This window comes from Polypterus senegalus, chromosome 11 (genome assembly GCF_016835505.1).
Source record: "Polypterus senegalus isolate Bchr_013 chromosome 11, ASM1683550v1, whole genome shotgun sequence".
In the NCBI taxonomy this organism is placed as follows: Eukaryota; Metazoa; Chordata; class Cladistia; order Polypteriformes; family Polypteridae; genus Polypterus; species Polypterus senegalus.
Window position 1 is genome coordinate 21,194,727 of NC_053164.1, and position 16,528 is coordinate 21,211,254.

A 16,528-nucleotide genomic window follows, 5' to 3' on the forward strand; every position below is an offset into this window, starting at 1 on the left:
TTTTGTGCTTACGCCATGTTATAGTGCGAGTTCTACGCACGACGTTATACATGAGGCCCCAGGTCTTGTAGGCCTCCGACCAGAAGGGGCATTGCAGTTTCCCTCACTCAGCATCTTCTCAGCACTGTGGATTAGAGAAGAGATGATTAGTAATGGCACCCCTTCTTGTCCCAGTAGGGTATTACATACCTCAGACTAGCCAAGAAGATGATCCCTAGATGTGCATGCATGATAGTGAAGAGAGTTTTTTATTCTTCCAACTAGAAATATGGACATTAAGTGACAATGTTCTTCTTCATATTTTTATATGTTGCCTTTCTAATGTCAAATCAAAGTTATTTTATTAGTAAAATTCTACATTTGTTTTAACACACTTGCTCCATGTCACGTAAGGTCTTGCACAACTTTCTGAGAACATGTATTCACTTGGTCATTATGGGTTAGTGAGTGTAGATTGATGAGCAAAATGGCAAATGTATCCATTTAAAATGAAAAGTGCAGCACAATAAAGGTGCCAGAAAGTGAAGGGGTCTGTATACTTTCTGACTACACTGTGTAGCCCCTAATATCACCCAGATCTGCTGTCATGGAGCCTGTGGCTTGACTGAGCAAATCTGAGGATGGCATGTCAGGGAAAGACTTTCAAAAATTCTGTAACTCTTCAGGAGTCAATGGAGATATGCTGACACAATGATTATGGGATGTAAAGATAAAGCATGGGCGGCATGGTGGTGAATTGGGTAGCACTGCTGCCTCGCAGTTAGGAGACCTGGGTTCGCTTCCCGGGTCCTCCCTGCATGGAGTTTGCATGTTCTCCCCGTGTCTGTGTGGGTTTCCTCCCACAGTCCAAGATATGCAGGTTAGGTGTATTGATGATCCTAAATTGTCCTGTGTGTGTGTGCTTGGTATGTGTGTGTGCGTGCCCTGCGGTGGGCTGGCACCCTGCCTGGGGTTTGTTTCCTGCCTTGCACCCTGTGTTGGCTGGGATTACGCCTAGCAGACCCCCATGACCCTGTGTTAGGATATAGGGGGTTGGATACTGGATGGATGAAAGATGAAGCATGAAGCAGGTCAGGATGGCTTATTTCAAACTTATTAAGATCCATTGGGTGTAATTTATGGTTTGTTTTTTTTTATATTTTGCTGGTTGGCAGCTCTGACAACTGGAAAAGCATCAGCAAAGAGGAAAAGGAGCGACTGAAGCTGCAGCTTACTGAAGATGGAGAGTTTTGGTAAGTTAACAGAAAGTCTGACTTTTCCTTCTCGCATAGCTGTGATGCTCATTTTTTCACTGCTAGTGAATTTTCAATTCCCTCTCAGGCCTAATTTTTCTACATATATTTATTTAGCTTTTTTGCATCTATGATGATATACATATCACAACTATTTGCTAATGCAGTTTCCACTGGCAGGTTACAAGTCACACGCTACAGTATCCCAGCAATTTGGAATAAACCCAGTATTGTGCTGTACTGTCTAATGTGGACAACCTCAATGACCCAGCATCCTCCATGGCACATTTACGCACGCACCCTCACTAAGTCTAGAGGAACTAGTCTACCTAAAATACGCATTTTGATTTTCTCTTTCAATAAAATTACCAGCACAAATATAAATGAGAACAGGTTCCTTGCTGTGCCGTTATTGGCAGGCTAGTAAAAAGTACTCCGAAATAAAAGTCAAATTAGTTTATCAAATGTTTACATTCACTGAAGTTTGACATATTCCAGTTAAAAAGTACTTGAGTAAACATAAAAAATATGTTTTCAGAAGTACTCAAGTACCAAAGGCAAAGGTTCATCTATATACTGTATCTATCTACTCTCGATATATAAAATCCTAAGCCTAAAAGTGCAACAATTTTGTGCAACAATTTTATGTCACGTTTTATGTCACGCTTTAAATCGGACTTATTTTAAAACCTACATATATGTGTTTGGTATCATTCTCTTCAGAATTTATTGAACTTTAATGTGTTGTTGTTATTATTATAAGCTAAAAAATATCAAGAACTCGCGTCCCGCAAGACGAGACATAACCAAGAGTGCCAAGAGATTTAACCACGCCCGGGGCCAGAAATAAAAGACAAAGAGTAGGACAGCTGTTGTACAGGCTTTTCAATGTCCAAAGCAGCGAGTTCCAGATCATGTGGCAGCAGCAGCAAGGCAGCTGCAGATCGAGCAAAGAGGAGGTAAAAAAAACCTATTTGTTTCCCATTGTATCACTGTTTAAGAGGGGGTTTCGGAGGAGCGACCGCATCTCCTTGGGTTGTGTTCAGCCCCACTCTTCAGAATGTGAGTGGCAGACTGGCTGCAAGTATACAGTATAGACACATATATATGTCTGTCCGCTTTTCACAAGATAACTACTTAATGGTTTTTTTTTCTATGATTAGCTTGAACACTCCAGTTGATTTTATGCTAAGTATCATGGTTTGCTTTTGGTACCAATTTATTTACACGAATCCGAGAGAGATGAAGCAGGCCGCGGGGCACTCCTCACTCACACGCCAGCCTCAGAGCGTACCTTACATCCACTTAGCTAGCGAACGAGAGAACTACTAAATGGATTTAGATTGGGTTTTTTTCTATAAATTCCTTGAGCATTCTGGTTGATCTTGCGACTTCTCTCACCGCGCTAAGTATCTCAGGTCACCTGCATTACCGATATATTTATGTGAATCCAAGAGACAGACTGCAGGCCGAGGGGAAGGGGAGGCAGAACCTCTGGATTAAGGAGCTGGGTGGGGCCTTCCTCACTCACACGCCACCCTCCGTTCGAGTTGCTCTACCTCTCGCCATATATTGGAGCGTACCTTGCCTCCACTTAGCTAGCGATACCAGTTTTTTCAACAGACATTATCATCTACAAATTATTAAGAAGTAGTGTTTGATGTTTTTAAGAGAGAGATCAGAGTGTGTTTTAGAGAGTAGCTGCTGATTGCCAGAGATATCACAGCCACATACTTTTTTCCCCACATGAGGGACGCTCTCCCGTCAGAGCTGAACACAATCAGATACAGTGGCAACGTTTGACATTGGAGCGTACCTACCTTCCGCTTGGCCAGAATGACATTTTTTTGTTGATTTTTAAAGTTTGTCCTGTTTCGCTACGACATGTGCGGAGCTGTGGGCAAGAGCTAGTTTTATAATAATGAGAATGTGCAAGGCATTACTTAGAGAACACAATACATTTATTTATTTTTTAAATATTATTTATGATTATTTTACAACACCCACACAGCATTTTTGCTACAAAAATACATTACATGAGTCATGCAAATGCAATCCAGCCTTGGATCACGACATAACTGCAGTCCTTGTCACAGCAATGACCAGAAGTGCAATACTGCTGAGTGCTGATATGATGTGCCTCCCCGACTGGGATACTTGGAAGCAGTAGATGACACACCCCTAATCAAAAGAGAAGAATAATATTAAAATAAAATACAAAAAAAGAATAAAAAACTAAGTAAACATCTCACAATCTTATCACTTGAATTCCAGCAGACCCCCGTGACCATGTAGTTAGGATATAGTGGGTTGGATAATGGATGGATGGATGGATAGATACACCATATAAAAAAACTAAGTGAAAATGAACACAGATTAGGTTCATTGTGCTTCCCTAAAGTAAACATAGATTTTAGAAAGGTAATTATTTTATTAAATAGTAATACAACAACAGAATTGTACCCAATTGGTACCCAATTTTATCTTTAGGTTATCTGCTTGAGCACTCATGCAAACTATAGAACTAAGCACAATTAAACTCAAGGCATATTATTAACTATCCGGCATAACCAGATGTCTACCAGTTGGGTGTCTCATAATGTGTGCAATGGAACTTGCATGGCCATGTATTTGATTTTATGCATCCATTCACAGTGAAACACCTGAACTCAATCATTTGGATGGACGTCCACAAAATTTTGGCCACATAGTATAACTTTTGTGGCAATGCCCTCTTCTTATACCACGTAATGCTTTCATCACAGTCTGCTGTCTGAAATCCTGCCATCGTGCCCTGACTGATGTCTACATTGAAGTCACTTATCCATTTTTCTTTACATTTTCTCTCTTAGGATGTGCATGAAAGATTTCTGCCAATATTTCACTACTGTAGAGATGTGTAGTGTGAATCCAGACTCTTTGGGAGACTCTGATTCAGCATGGGGTATCACGTCTAATGAAGGATCCTGGGTTCCTGGCTGCTCAGCAGGAGGAAGTCCTAACAGCAAAGGTAAGTAGGGACACATGTAGGAGCATGGTGTTTGAATGAAGAATTGTATGTAACTGATAAGTGCCTTCTGCATAATAGCTTATCACTGAAAGTTTGGTCAACAAAATGAGCAGGCCTTCCATATGCTGAAGAGAAAACCTAAGGGGGACAAGTCCACTTAAACAATCATGAGGCTTGGCAGAACATCACCAGAGAAGATCCTCAGAACCTGGTGATGTCTATAAATGGCAGACTTCAACCAGTTATGGCATGCACAAAATATACAACAAAGTTCAAAATATGACAGCTTTAATAGACCTGCCACTTGTAGGTCACAAATATTATGATGCCCTGAAATGGATGGACCATATGAAAAAAGTGTTGTCATTTGTACATTGTGTGACCAAAATATATGCAAATCCCCTTAAATGAAGGTCAGTAATGTGCACTTCAATCACAATGTCTGAATTGTTTGATTTGCAATTTAAAACTGTGGATCAGTGGTTTACATCAAGGAAAAATGGGTCTTTGTCCCAAACACTACAGACGGCAGCACTGTGCTTTAAATGTTTGTACACTTCTCTCACGATTCTCAGAAAATATGTGTACCTCGCAGTGTTGCAGTGTTTCAGGTGAAACACTTTACAGTGGGGCGGCATGGTGGCGCAGTGGGTAGTGCTGCTTCCTCGCAGTTAGGAGACCCAGGTTCACTTCCCGGATCCTCCCTGCATGGAGTTTGCATGTTGTCCCCGTGTCTGCATGCGTTTCCTCCGGGTACTCTGGTTTCCTCCCAAAGACATGCAGGTTAGATGCATTGGCGATTCTAAATTGTCCCTAGTGTGTGTGTGTGTGCCCTGCGGTGGGCTGGCACCCTGCCCGGGGTTTGTTTCCTGCCTTGCACCCTGTGTTGGCTGGGATTGGTTCCAGTAGACCCCCATGTTAGGATATAGCAGGTTGAATGATGGATGGATGGCTTTACAGTGGCTAATGAGACTAAAACCCCCAGTCTCATACCATGCATTATCACTCAATATTAAGTTGGTTTTTTGGCTTTTTATTTTTTGAAAATTGCAATTCCACAAGATCTCTGCACTTGTGTCCCCAGTGTCATTTTTTCCAGCATGAACTGTTAGTCTTTGTGTGATGTGGGAAATGTCTTGCAATTCTGGACAATGTTTACTTTTACCATTATAAAGGCCCAAACAACAAGAATTTCAGAAACAACTCTCTTAAACCATTGCCTAACAATACAGGGCATTTATTAGTTTGAAAGCTGATATTGTGGACTTAAGGCTTTCAAGATCTGTCCCCAGGCCTAAATAACAACAGACAACCCACAGTTAAAATTAATAAGTTACAAAATGTACGCTTGGCATTACACTCAAGTGACATGATATTTGGAGCATTTTACATTTTATTAGTTACTTCACCCAGTTATAATGATTTTGTTTATTAAACCTTTTTGTAATAAAGAGTCATATTCATAAATAGCAGTGATAATAGACTGCAATTCCATGTGTTAGAAGACTACATTAAATTTGTGCTTTTTAGCAGCACTGTACAATTTAACATAGTTAAACATGTAGCCTAAATAGACTTGTGGTGGCTCAACAGCTTCACACACAGCAGATTCCAGTTCAAATGATGTGAAAATACCATCAATTGATGTTTCTTAGAGGTGGAGAGTCTGTGACTAACTGTCATTCAATTTTCTTAAACCTAACATTTGTGAAAGCATACCCAATAGAGTGGAATCCAATAATTTCCTAAAGAAAAATAACTATTAATACAAAATGACCAATACTAATATTAAAATTACTATAAATATTATCCCAGCAAATAAATAAGTTCTCAATCCAGCTATTGATATTACTTAAAACTCAGCAATTCATAAAACTATATGAATAACTAAGAATTCTGAAAGGAACTGATGTATTGTATAACGGAAATGCCAAAAGTGCCAATTATCTTAAAGATTTCAATTCCAGTCTGAAGATATATGGGAGCAAAAGCAGCTCTTTTGGGTATGCTTAAACCGTAATCTCAGCTCAGTTGGCTTTAACACTAGAATTACCAAAGCCCACGAAAAAACTTGTAAATCCGTCCCACCTTAAATCCTTTGGCACCTCTAAGTCAGCGTTTTTTGTGTTGTAAATCCTGCCGCACAGTTTTCTCAGCTCAAGTCTGTTTACCTGCATGTCAGTTGCTTAGCGTTGTATAGAGTGAGAAGTCGAGCAAAATGACACCTTTTATAAATACCATATCGTTATTTGGAACACATGCATTTCATGTGTGTTCCATGTCTACAACAATCTATGTAAACACATTGTTAAAACAGAAACTTTTTTCATGTTTTAGTAATAATTGACAAAACATGTACATATGCAATGTACAGCGACGGCAAAAGAGCAACGTGAATTTGTTCTCCAATGTAGAACCCTCGTCATCATCTGAGTTCACCTCTGCTATAATGCGTCTTTATGTGAAAATAGCAGTGGCAGATCGGGGGAAGCGTGAACGCGACTAGGACAATAGAACTGAATAAAAAAAAAATAAAGCTAACCTTTACAAATATCATAAATTTACACCACCTGTTACAGACTCAGATCAAATGTATGTTTTTATTGTATAATAGTAAGAATAAGAGCAGCTCACTTCTCAAAACAGAGTTGTCCGTAGTCGAACCCGCAAAGGTTTGATTACCAGTCAACAGTTGTTACCGTTGCACCACTGAAACAGTCGTATCAAAAGAGTGTCAATGACGCACCCTAACGCGGGTTGTTTTTATGCAGTTGTATTCTTGAATAGAAGCGCACTGTTCTGTTCTGTTATATTTGTACCTTTTGTTTAAGCGTTTCTTTGATATTTGGAATTCAGGCTTCACACATTATACATTTCATGTCTACATTTTGTCAACTATTACTAAAACATGAAAAACGTTTTTTTAGTGATGTGTTTACATAGATTGTTGTAGACACAGAACACACATGAAATACATGAATTCCAAATAAAGATATAATATTTAGTATTTAAAACACAAAAGACGCTGATGGAGAGGTGAGAAGGGATTTAAGGTGGGACGGATTTATGAGTTTTTTCGTAGGTTTTGGTCATTTTAGTCTTAAGTTATACTGCTAAGTGTCTCTTTCAGTGCAGAAAGTGTAACCTTATTATGTCCTTTCTAATGGCAGCACAATCAACCTCATCTGTACAAATTCCACGGTGCGGTCCTTGCATGCCTAGCAGCCCCCACCATCTTCTCACAGATCTAACCCCTTGCAATCTTTATATTGCTTAGATGGGCTGTACTTTCCAATGTAATGAATTAGCTCAAACACTGCATAGCAGCAGGTTGATAATGTCAGCTGTTTACAATAATAATCTACATATAATATTAGTTCAGTCAATTCAGATTTACATATCTACGCTTACGTAATTGCTTTCCCTTTCTATTCAGTTTCAATGAAGTGACTTTTTTTTTGTTTTTGCAATTTTATGGCTAACGTACGTAAAGCAGTAAATGAAGAGTTCTGTTGCACGAGTTGCTTGTGCACGTGCCTCCTTTCCGTGGTGTAGGTTTCGGAATGTAAGTGGCTGATAAACGTGTAAAAGAGGAAAATATACAAAATGCACAAGTTGGTGTAACTGTTTTCAAGGTAAAATTGAAACAGTAAACTAATTTGTAATTGAAGTCGCACAGGATGTTTCTTTGTTTTTCACAGACACGAAGGTGATGGGAGATTTTGAAATTTGAAGACTTTGTACAGCATAATCTGTTTGAGAATTCTCAAATAAACTGAAGAATGAGTGAGCCAAATTTGAGAAAAGTTGATCCATGGGTCACTGAGTTGCTTCATGTGGACAGACACACAGAAAGACAAGCAGACAGCCAGATGCGGATGTTTCAGTAGTTGTTTTATACATTATATCAGAACGTACCTAAAAATGGGGAATTTATTGTAAAATAAAGTAATAATTACAGACAGGGCAAAGGGCACATAATCAAGAAAAGTCTAAGCATTCAGAGCCACACTAAGAAGGTTCCTGGCTGCCTCATGAAGTGGCTGGTCCACTTATCCCTTAACCATATGTCTTCCTACTTGTCATCTCTGGGGTTCCTTCTGTTGATTAGTTGCACGTGTGTCTATCTGCCACCTTTTAATTCCAAGCTCACCAGACCGAGAGAATGAAGGCCCTTTAAAACAGTGACCCATAATCCTACTTACGATAAGAGCATTAGGGGTCCTGGGTGACATCATCAGTCTCTGGTGTCGTACAAGTATGAGTAGAACTCTTCCTAGATGCACCAGGGGATCCTGCCAGTTCCCCCCACTGTAGAAGTGAACTTTACTGGCTGTCCTCCTTAGCACCCTTATAACATATCGCTGCTACTCGAGTACCTCAAATACTTACAGTAAATAGGATTTCTTCTATTTAGGTAGGACACTATTGAACGTAAACAGTGACCTAAACAAAACTGTGATGGTAGGGTAGGTCCACCTTTTGATTACTAAGAGTACCATTACCCACATTAACAGTTTATTATATACAGTTAAAATTATCCACAATGATGCTACTATGGGGTGATGCTGACCACAAAACAAGTGTATAAAATAAAGAATAGTACTTGACCATTTAGTTGCTCACATTAAATAGATGTAACCTAAATGAAACTTTTATTAACATAACCCCCTCTCCCCCAATCTTGTTATGGTCCTATACCTATAGACTCATTCTGGCAAAACCCGCAGTTCATGCTCAAGCTGCTGGAAGAGGATGATGAAGTGGGAGACAATGAACTGTCCTGCAGCGCTGTGGTGGAGCTTCTTCAGAAATTCCGGAGACAGCGGGACAAAGTGGACTTCCTTTACATTGCTTTCCATGTGTATGAGGTAAGAAGGACGGGGGAGATGATGGTCTTCTTTATGATAATTCTGCATCATCCAACCTACGTGAGACAAATGAACATGAAACATCTGATTCAGCAGTCCTTTACGTGTGAAAGATTGATTCAGTGCTGAGCCCTTAGTCACAGGTCATTGGTCTTTGAGTAATTGACTTAATTCTGTTGCAGGTAAAGCATTCATTTGGACATATGATACAGACTGGTGTCATAGATGCTACACAAGGGGGCATCCAAACATTCACAGAATTAAAAAAAAAAAAAAACTTAAAACAATTCCCTTTTTGTCACCTTCAAAATTTTGTCTTTCAAATTCCTTCTCCCAATCCTATTAATATTTCCTGTCCTCATGTTTTATTACCATGTCTACTACTGTTGTTCGTCCTGGGTATGACGTTAATCAGTATCCATCCCTGGATGTAGGCCCTCCAAACTGCAGGGAAAATCTTGGGGGTTGGTGGCAAAATTGGCACTCCAGCCACCATAAAAAACCTCACACTGTCCCATTCCATCTGAACTAGTGTGGTGCTGAGGTGTCACCCGTCGCATGGCTGCACTCGGGTGCTAATGTGGATCATGAGTTGGTTTGTCATGTGGTGATCAGTGCGTGCTCCTTACCTATTGCTGTGTCCTGTGTATTTTGCTGAATTTCTTCCACAGTAAGAAATCTTCTCCCCTTTGGTCACAATGTTTTATTTTGCAACCAAAGACAAATCACAGTGAGATCCACCAAATACGGGGAAGGCAAAGTAATATCCAAAGTGTTTTTGGTTTAAAACTCTTTTACAGACAAACCAGTTTTAGGTGCAACACTTCTCTGGGTGTTGGTTTTTTTTTCCTGATGCTTTCCCATAGATGTCTCAGCAATTCTTGTCATGTTACAGATTAGCAGTCTGTTCACAGTGAGCAAACTCTTTATGAACAAGTTAGTCATTGATAAAAAATACAATCACCATTGTCTCTTGAAAATCTGCCATGGTGGCTTGGATAAAAGAAGTCGCTGATGTCACCAACCATACATAAATATCAGAAATGTGCACTCAATCAGCTCAGCAAAATGGCACTCGGTGGACTGTATAACCAGACTATAGACATATGATATCTAGCAGGATATTCGATAACTACACCCTGACCAATTCTGAAAATGTTTGAGTCCCCCCTTCTATATAATAATTAGAATGACTCTCTGTCTTTACCATTAGAAATCATTAAAGGAACTATGTAACCTATAATATTAGAGACCTTCAGAACCACTATATAGTCTATAACAATAGAGAGGAGCTTGAGGACACTACTATAACCAATATAATTAGAGATTCAAGTATTGAATAGAGTATAGCAATAGAGACTATTGAGGACTCTATATAGCCCAGATCATTACATAAATCTGTAGACGCTACATCCAGGTGGATGCTGCACATTGGTGGTGGTTGAAGTTGTTCCCCACTCACTATGTAGTGTAAAAAGCACTATATAAATTTAAAGAATATTAGAACAACAAAGCTAGCCATTCCTCTCTGCTTATTTCTTCCAAAATAGCATCAAGTCAAGTTTTGAAGGTCTCTAAAGTTCTACTGTCCACCATACCACTTGATCACTTATTCCATGTGTCTGTAGTTCTCTCTGGAAAGAAACACCTCCTAATGTTTGTGTGAAGTTTACCCTTAACAAGTTTCCAGTTGTGTCCCCGTGTTCTTGACGAACTCATTTTAAAGTCACCGTCTCAATCCACTGGACTAATTCCCTTCATAATTTTAAACACTTCAGTCAGGTCTCCTCTTAGTCTCCTTTTGCTTAAACTATAAAGGCGCAGTTCTTTTAATCTTTCCTCATAATTCTTCCTCTGTAGTCCTGGAATCAGCCTAGTCGCTCTTCTCTTGACCTTTTCTAGTGCTGTTATGTCCTTTTTGTAGACTGGAGACCAAAACTGCACCCAGGACTCCAGATGAGGCCTCACCAGTGTGTTATAAAGCTTCAGCCGAACCTCCTTGAACTTGTACTCCCCACATTGCGCTATATAATTTCACATTCTGTTAACGTTCAGAAGCCATTAAGTAGACTATCTGGAAGATGGTGGTGACAATTCCACTATGACTCCTAAATCCTTCTCATAAGGTGTAATTTTCGATTTTCAGACCTCCTATTGTGTGTTCAAACCTAACCTTTTTATTTTCTACATGTAATATTTTACATTTGCTGATATTAAATTTCATCTGCCACAATATCTGCCCAAGCCTATATACTGTCTAAGTCCCTTTGTGATGATTCAACAGATTCCAGATTACCTGCCTATCCACCTATCTTGGTATTATCTGCAAACTTAACTGGCTTGTCACTTATATTCCCATCTAAATCTATACTAATAAAAGGCAATGCCCTCACTGACTGACTGACTGACTGACTGACTGACTGACTCACTCACTCACTCACTCACTCACTCACTCACTCACTCACTCATTTACTCACTCACTCACTCACTCACTGACTCACTCATTCACTCACTCACTCACTCACTCATTCACTCACTCACTCACTCACTCACTCACTCACTCACTCACTCACTCACTAATTCTCCAACTTCCTGTGTAGGTGGAAGGCTGAAATTTGGCAGGCTCATTCCTTACAGCTTACTTACAAAAGTTAGGCAGGTTTCATTTCCAAATTCTACGTGTAACGGTCATAACTGGAACCTACTTTCGACCATATATACGGCCATAGCTTGCAGCTCGGTCACCGTGTGAGGCGAAGTTGCGTCCCGCATCATCACGCCTCCCACGTAATTGAGTGCCTGCCCATATAAGGTAAATATTCACGGGTGAAGGACTGTGCTTATGCAAACGAAGATGAGATGGTCAGAGATAGACTAGTGTTTGGCACAAACTCAGCAAAAGTGCGAGAGAAACTTTTAAGTGCCGGGTCTGAGCTAACATTAAATAATTGCTGGTGAAGGACTGTGCTTATGCAGACGAATAGAAAGCAAATGTTACGTTATTTTTAAAATGTTTCCTTTTCTTTTTCATAACTTCTTTAACACACTTCTTCTCCTCTGCGAAGCGCGGGTATTTTGCTAGTCATTTATATGAACAAAGCTGAGGGACGGGGCGTGAACAAGGTGAACGCAGCCCCAAGAGGATGTGGCCGTTCCTCCGAAACAGAGCTTTTCATCTCCTCTTTGCGGATCAGCTGCTAGCCTGCTGCTTGCTGCCAGGACGCATATTCTGCATGTCGCACGCGGCTTTGAACATTTAAAAGACCGCACCGCGGCAGTCCTAGTGTCTTGTCTCTCTTCCTCCAGACATCCTCTGCTTTATTCTTTATGCTTTATTATGCTGTTTTCGAATAACGTTTCTGTTTCGTGAAAACCCTGAATGAACCTGTGCAACTTTGTGACCCAAGCGTGACAATATTAAAAATGTCAGTATCCCCAGCACTGACCCCCTCTGGGCACCACTCTTAACATCAGCCGATTCTATTAAGGTTCCTGTCACCATCATTTTCTGCTTCCTGTGTCTGAGCCAATTCTGCATCCATTTACACCCCACATCCTGTACTCCCACTTCTTTTAACTTGATGCCCAACCTCTCATGTGGCACCTTATCAAATGCTTTCTGAAAGTCCAGATAAATAATCTCATGTGCTCCACTTTGATCGTATCCTTCTGTTGCTTCTTCACTGAATTCCAGCATGTTAGTAAAACACGACCTCCCTCTTCTGACCCCATGCTGACTGTTCCTAATAACTCCTGTCCTTGCCATGTGTTGCTCAATCTTATCCTTAATAATTCCTTCCATTAATTTTCCTGTGATGCATGTAAAGCTTACTGGCCTATAGTTGCTTGGATCTGCCCTGTCACCCTTTTTATATAAAGGGATCATATTTGCCATTTTCCAGTCCTTCACCCAGTGCTCAGTGACTTCCTAAAAATATGCGTCAAGGTTTTTGTACTCTCTAGCCTCCTTAAGAACTTGATGATAAATATTATCTGGTCCTGGTGATTTGTTTGATTTCAGCCTATTTAATCAGAGCAGCACTTCTTCTTCTACAATTTCCACATCACTCAGTACCTCCTTAGCAGCTCCTTCTACCGCTGTGAGGTGCAAAAATTATTATCATTTTTAAATGTAAGTGTGGATGTAGCTTAGGGTACAAGAGCTGGGCAGCCTACATTCTGTAACATTATGATGTCAAGAGTATCACAAGGGCAGATAATGTAAAGAAAAACTGAAAGCATCCTGAGTATAATTAACTGCATAAGAGTTCAGCTGCAACAAAGTCCAAGATATGGAAGTACTGACCTGCAACCTTTGAATATGCTATGAGTAGATTTTTGCTGGCTTCAGTTATTCATATTTATCTACTCTTGCCTCCTAGGTTAAAGGTGCATGTGGGACTTTGGGCAAAAGCTTCTTTACCTCCCAGATGCCAATGGTGAAATCAGGAGACTACAGCCGCCTCCGGGCAGTGAGGAAGCGCATACGCCTGCCCCCAGGCCAGTATGTCATCGTGCCCAGTACTTTCAAACCTAATCAGGAGGGGAGCTTCTTCATGAGAATCTACGCCAAGAAGGGAAATAAGCTCAGGTGAGACAATAAGACATTGTTGTTAGTCGAGCTCTAGAACTGTATGTGCATGTAAGGTCTAAATTACCACACAGCTGACCACAACAGAGGACATGAAAATTACCAGCAAGCTCATCATACTGACCACTTCCAAAGAATCGAAGACCATGAATTCACAACATGAAGCCCATTAGGTATCTGGCACAGAGCAGTTTGATAGTCTGGGAAGTGTACGGCTCAATAAAAAATACAGGCATCATATCTGCAAAATTTGTGCATACAGTATATTAGACATTTGTGGAGCTTTGTAAGATGAATGGCAGTCACATGGCAAAGCTGGATGCCTTTTTCAGTTTTCAGTATTCAAAGTTATCCAGCAGGCCTTAAACTAGGGTGAGTTGAATTGTGAGGATCAGGGGTGCAGATATTTTGTGCCGTCCCATACAACACTATATAAGCCTTGAAAAGCTCAGCTCTCATGATCTCAGTGACATACACATCATGGACATCTCTATAAAGGTGCATCACTTCACACTTCTTTCCTTTCCCATTTTATAAACTGCTTGATAGAGTTTTTGGCCCTGCAGTGTTGGTAGTATTTTTGTGTTCCCGGGTTATGAGTGAACTAGCAAAATACCCGTGCTTCGCAGCGGAGAAGTAGTGTGTTAAAGAAGCAATGAAAAAGAAAAGGAAACATTTTGAAAATAACGTAACATGATTGTCAATGTAATTGTTTTGTCACTGTTGTGAGTGATGAGTGTTGTTGTCATATATATATATATATATATATATATATATATATATATATTTACACACACACACATAAACATATATATATACATATCTATACATATACACATATATACATACATATATATATCTACATATATACACATACATATACATACACACATACATACATACATACACACACAAATACATACATATATATACATACATACACACACATATACACACACACATACATATATATATATATATATATACATACACACACACATATATAAACATATATATACATATACATACATATCTACATATATACACACACAGCTATTTCAGATCAGTGCAATACGCTGCTTGTTAAAACGGATGACTCCGCTCTTACGTGCAAGTCTGCGTGGATATTATGAACTATCGATTTGTTCAAGTTCTATTTAAATTTTAAATAGAAGGAATTTTTATTTAGTCGACAGAAATATCTTTGGTAGGAATGGTAAAAACAGACAGGAATATTATTCCTGAATAAATCAACTCAAACCTTAAACAACTTATAATATTTTGCTCTCCATAAAAATATATCCTGTCTAAATTATACAAGTTAGAAATAAAGTAAACATTAAAAGAACAAACATTCAAATTTCTTTACTCTTATGTAATTTTATATAAAAAATAAACTTAGATTTTAAATATCCCAAAAGATTTTGCTCTCCATAAAAATATATCCTGTCAAAATTATACAAATTCAAATATGAACATGCTGCATAACAAAACCTAGAAATATAAATAAAATGTGTTCCTTTCAGCAATAACAAATCAAATCATTCAGTTGTCTTTGCTCATATGTCATTTTAGAGCTGGACGCCTGGCATCTTTTTTTGGCAACAGGTTCGTTTCTGTTTGGTGTGAGGTTCTGTGTTGTGGAGATTCTCAGGATGGATTGCAGGTGCTCATCAGTGAGGCGACTCCTGTGTGCTGTTTTGTTAGTCTTTATCACTGAGAAGAGCTTCTCACACAGATATGTGCTACCAAACATGCACAAGGTTCGAGCCGCATGTAGACGGACTTTTTGTTCTTCAAAGTCACCAAAGCTCCATGTAAACTCTCAGTGCGCCAGTTTATCAGCAAAGTGCGATTTGGGAACACCGTAGTGACGACTTGGTTTAACATTACTTGGCAACAGGGAAAGTGGGGCAAGTTGCACTGGTGCATTTGTGTCTCCCATAAAAGCAGCTTCACTTGAAATCACTTTGTGATTGTGCACGGAAAAACGTCCGCTGAAGTGTCAGATTCTTATTTAATTCTTCTGCTTTCTGTATCTTCTGCATTGCATTCAGGTTACCCTGATGTTTTGTCTCATAGTACCGCCTTAGATTAAATTCTGTAATTACAGCCACATTAGCTCCACAAATGAGACACACGGGTTCAGTAAACATATACTCAGCCTCCCATCGGTTTTTAAAGGCTCTATTTTCAGAATCAACTTTTCTCTTCAGCATCGTGTGAGCTAGCTTCGCAATAACTTGCAGCATCATAAGCTAGACTTGATTAACACGGTAAGTGTTCGGCAAGGCAGCTGAAGCGCTGCATTATGGGATCTGTAGTTTATTGTGTTACCAGCGCTTCATATACCCGGCTTTAATAACAATAATACAGTATATAAAATGATCTCGCGGGCGGATATAATTACACCGGGCGGATGTGGCCCGGTCCTTGAGTTTGACACATATGGACTAAATAGAACTTGAAAAGATATATTTTTCAAATGTGATCGCAATTCAGATAGAGTTGACGCAAGACTACAGCCTGCATGCCTCAATAAGTCATCCTCCCTCGCTCTTACTTTTTACCGCTCATCTAATGAATACACTGAGTATGGCTTTACCAAAACAATCATTGATGGCGAATAAAGTATCCATTATTCGAGTATGTAGATCGGGATATATATATACATATATATATATACCCGCATCGCAGCGGAGAAGTAGTGTGTTAAAAAGCTAGAAAAGAAAAGGGAACATTTTAAAAATAACGTAACATGACTGTCAATATACAGTATTTGTTTTGTGAGTGTTACTGAGTGTTGCTGTCATCAAGGATTTGA

The 16,528-nt window shown here is 39.5% G+C and overlaps 1 protein-coding gene across 1 annotated transcript in view; it reads left to right on the plus strand.

Annotated features, from left to right (window-relative positions):
- The window catches only part of capn12 (calpain 12), a 137,289-nt gene that overhangs the window by 82,802 nt on the left and 37,959 nt on the right, over positions 1-16,528 (plus strand). The window contains exons 8-11 of the mRNA XM_039768143.1: positions 1,155-1,232; positions 4,085-4,242; positions 8,950-9,113; positions 13,496-13,704. Of these exons, the coding sequence (XP_039624077.1) occupies positions 1,155-1,232; positions 4,085-4,242; positions 8,950-9,113; positions 13,496-13,704 (609 nt within the window). The remainder of the gene's footprint in view (positions 1-1,154; positions 1,233-4,084; positions 4,243-8,949; positions 9,114-13,495; positions 13,705-16,528) is intronic.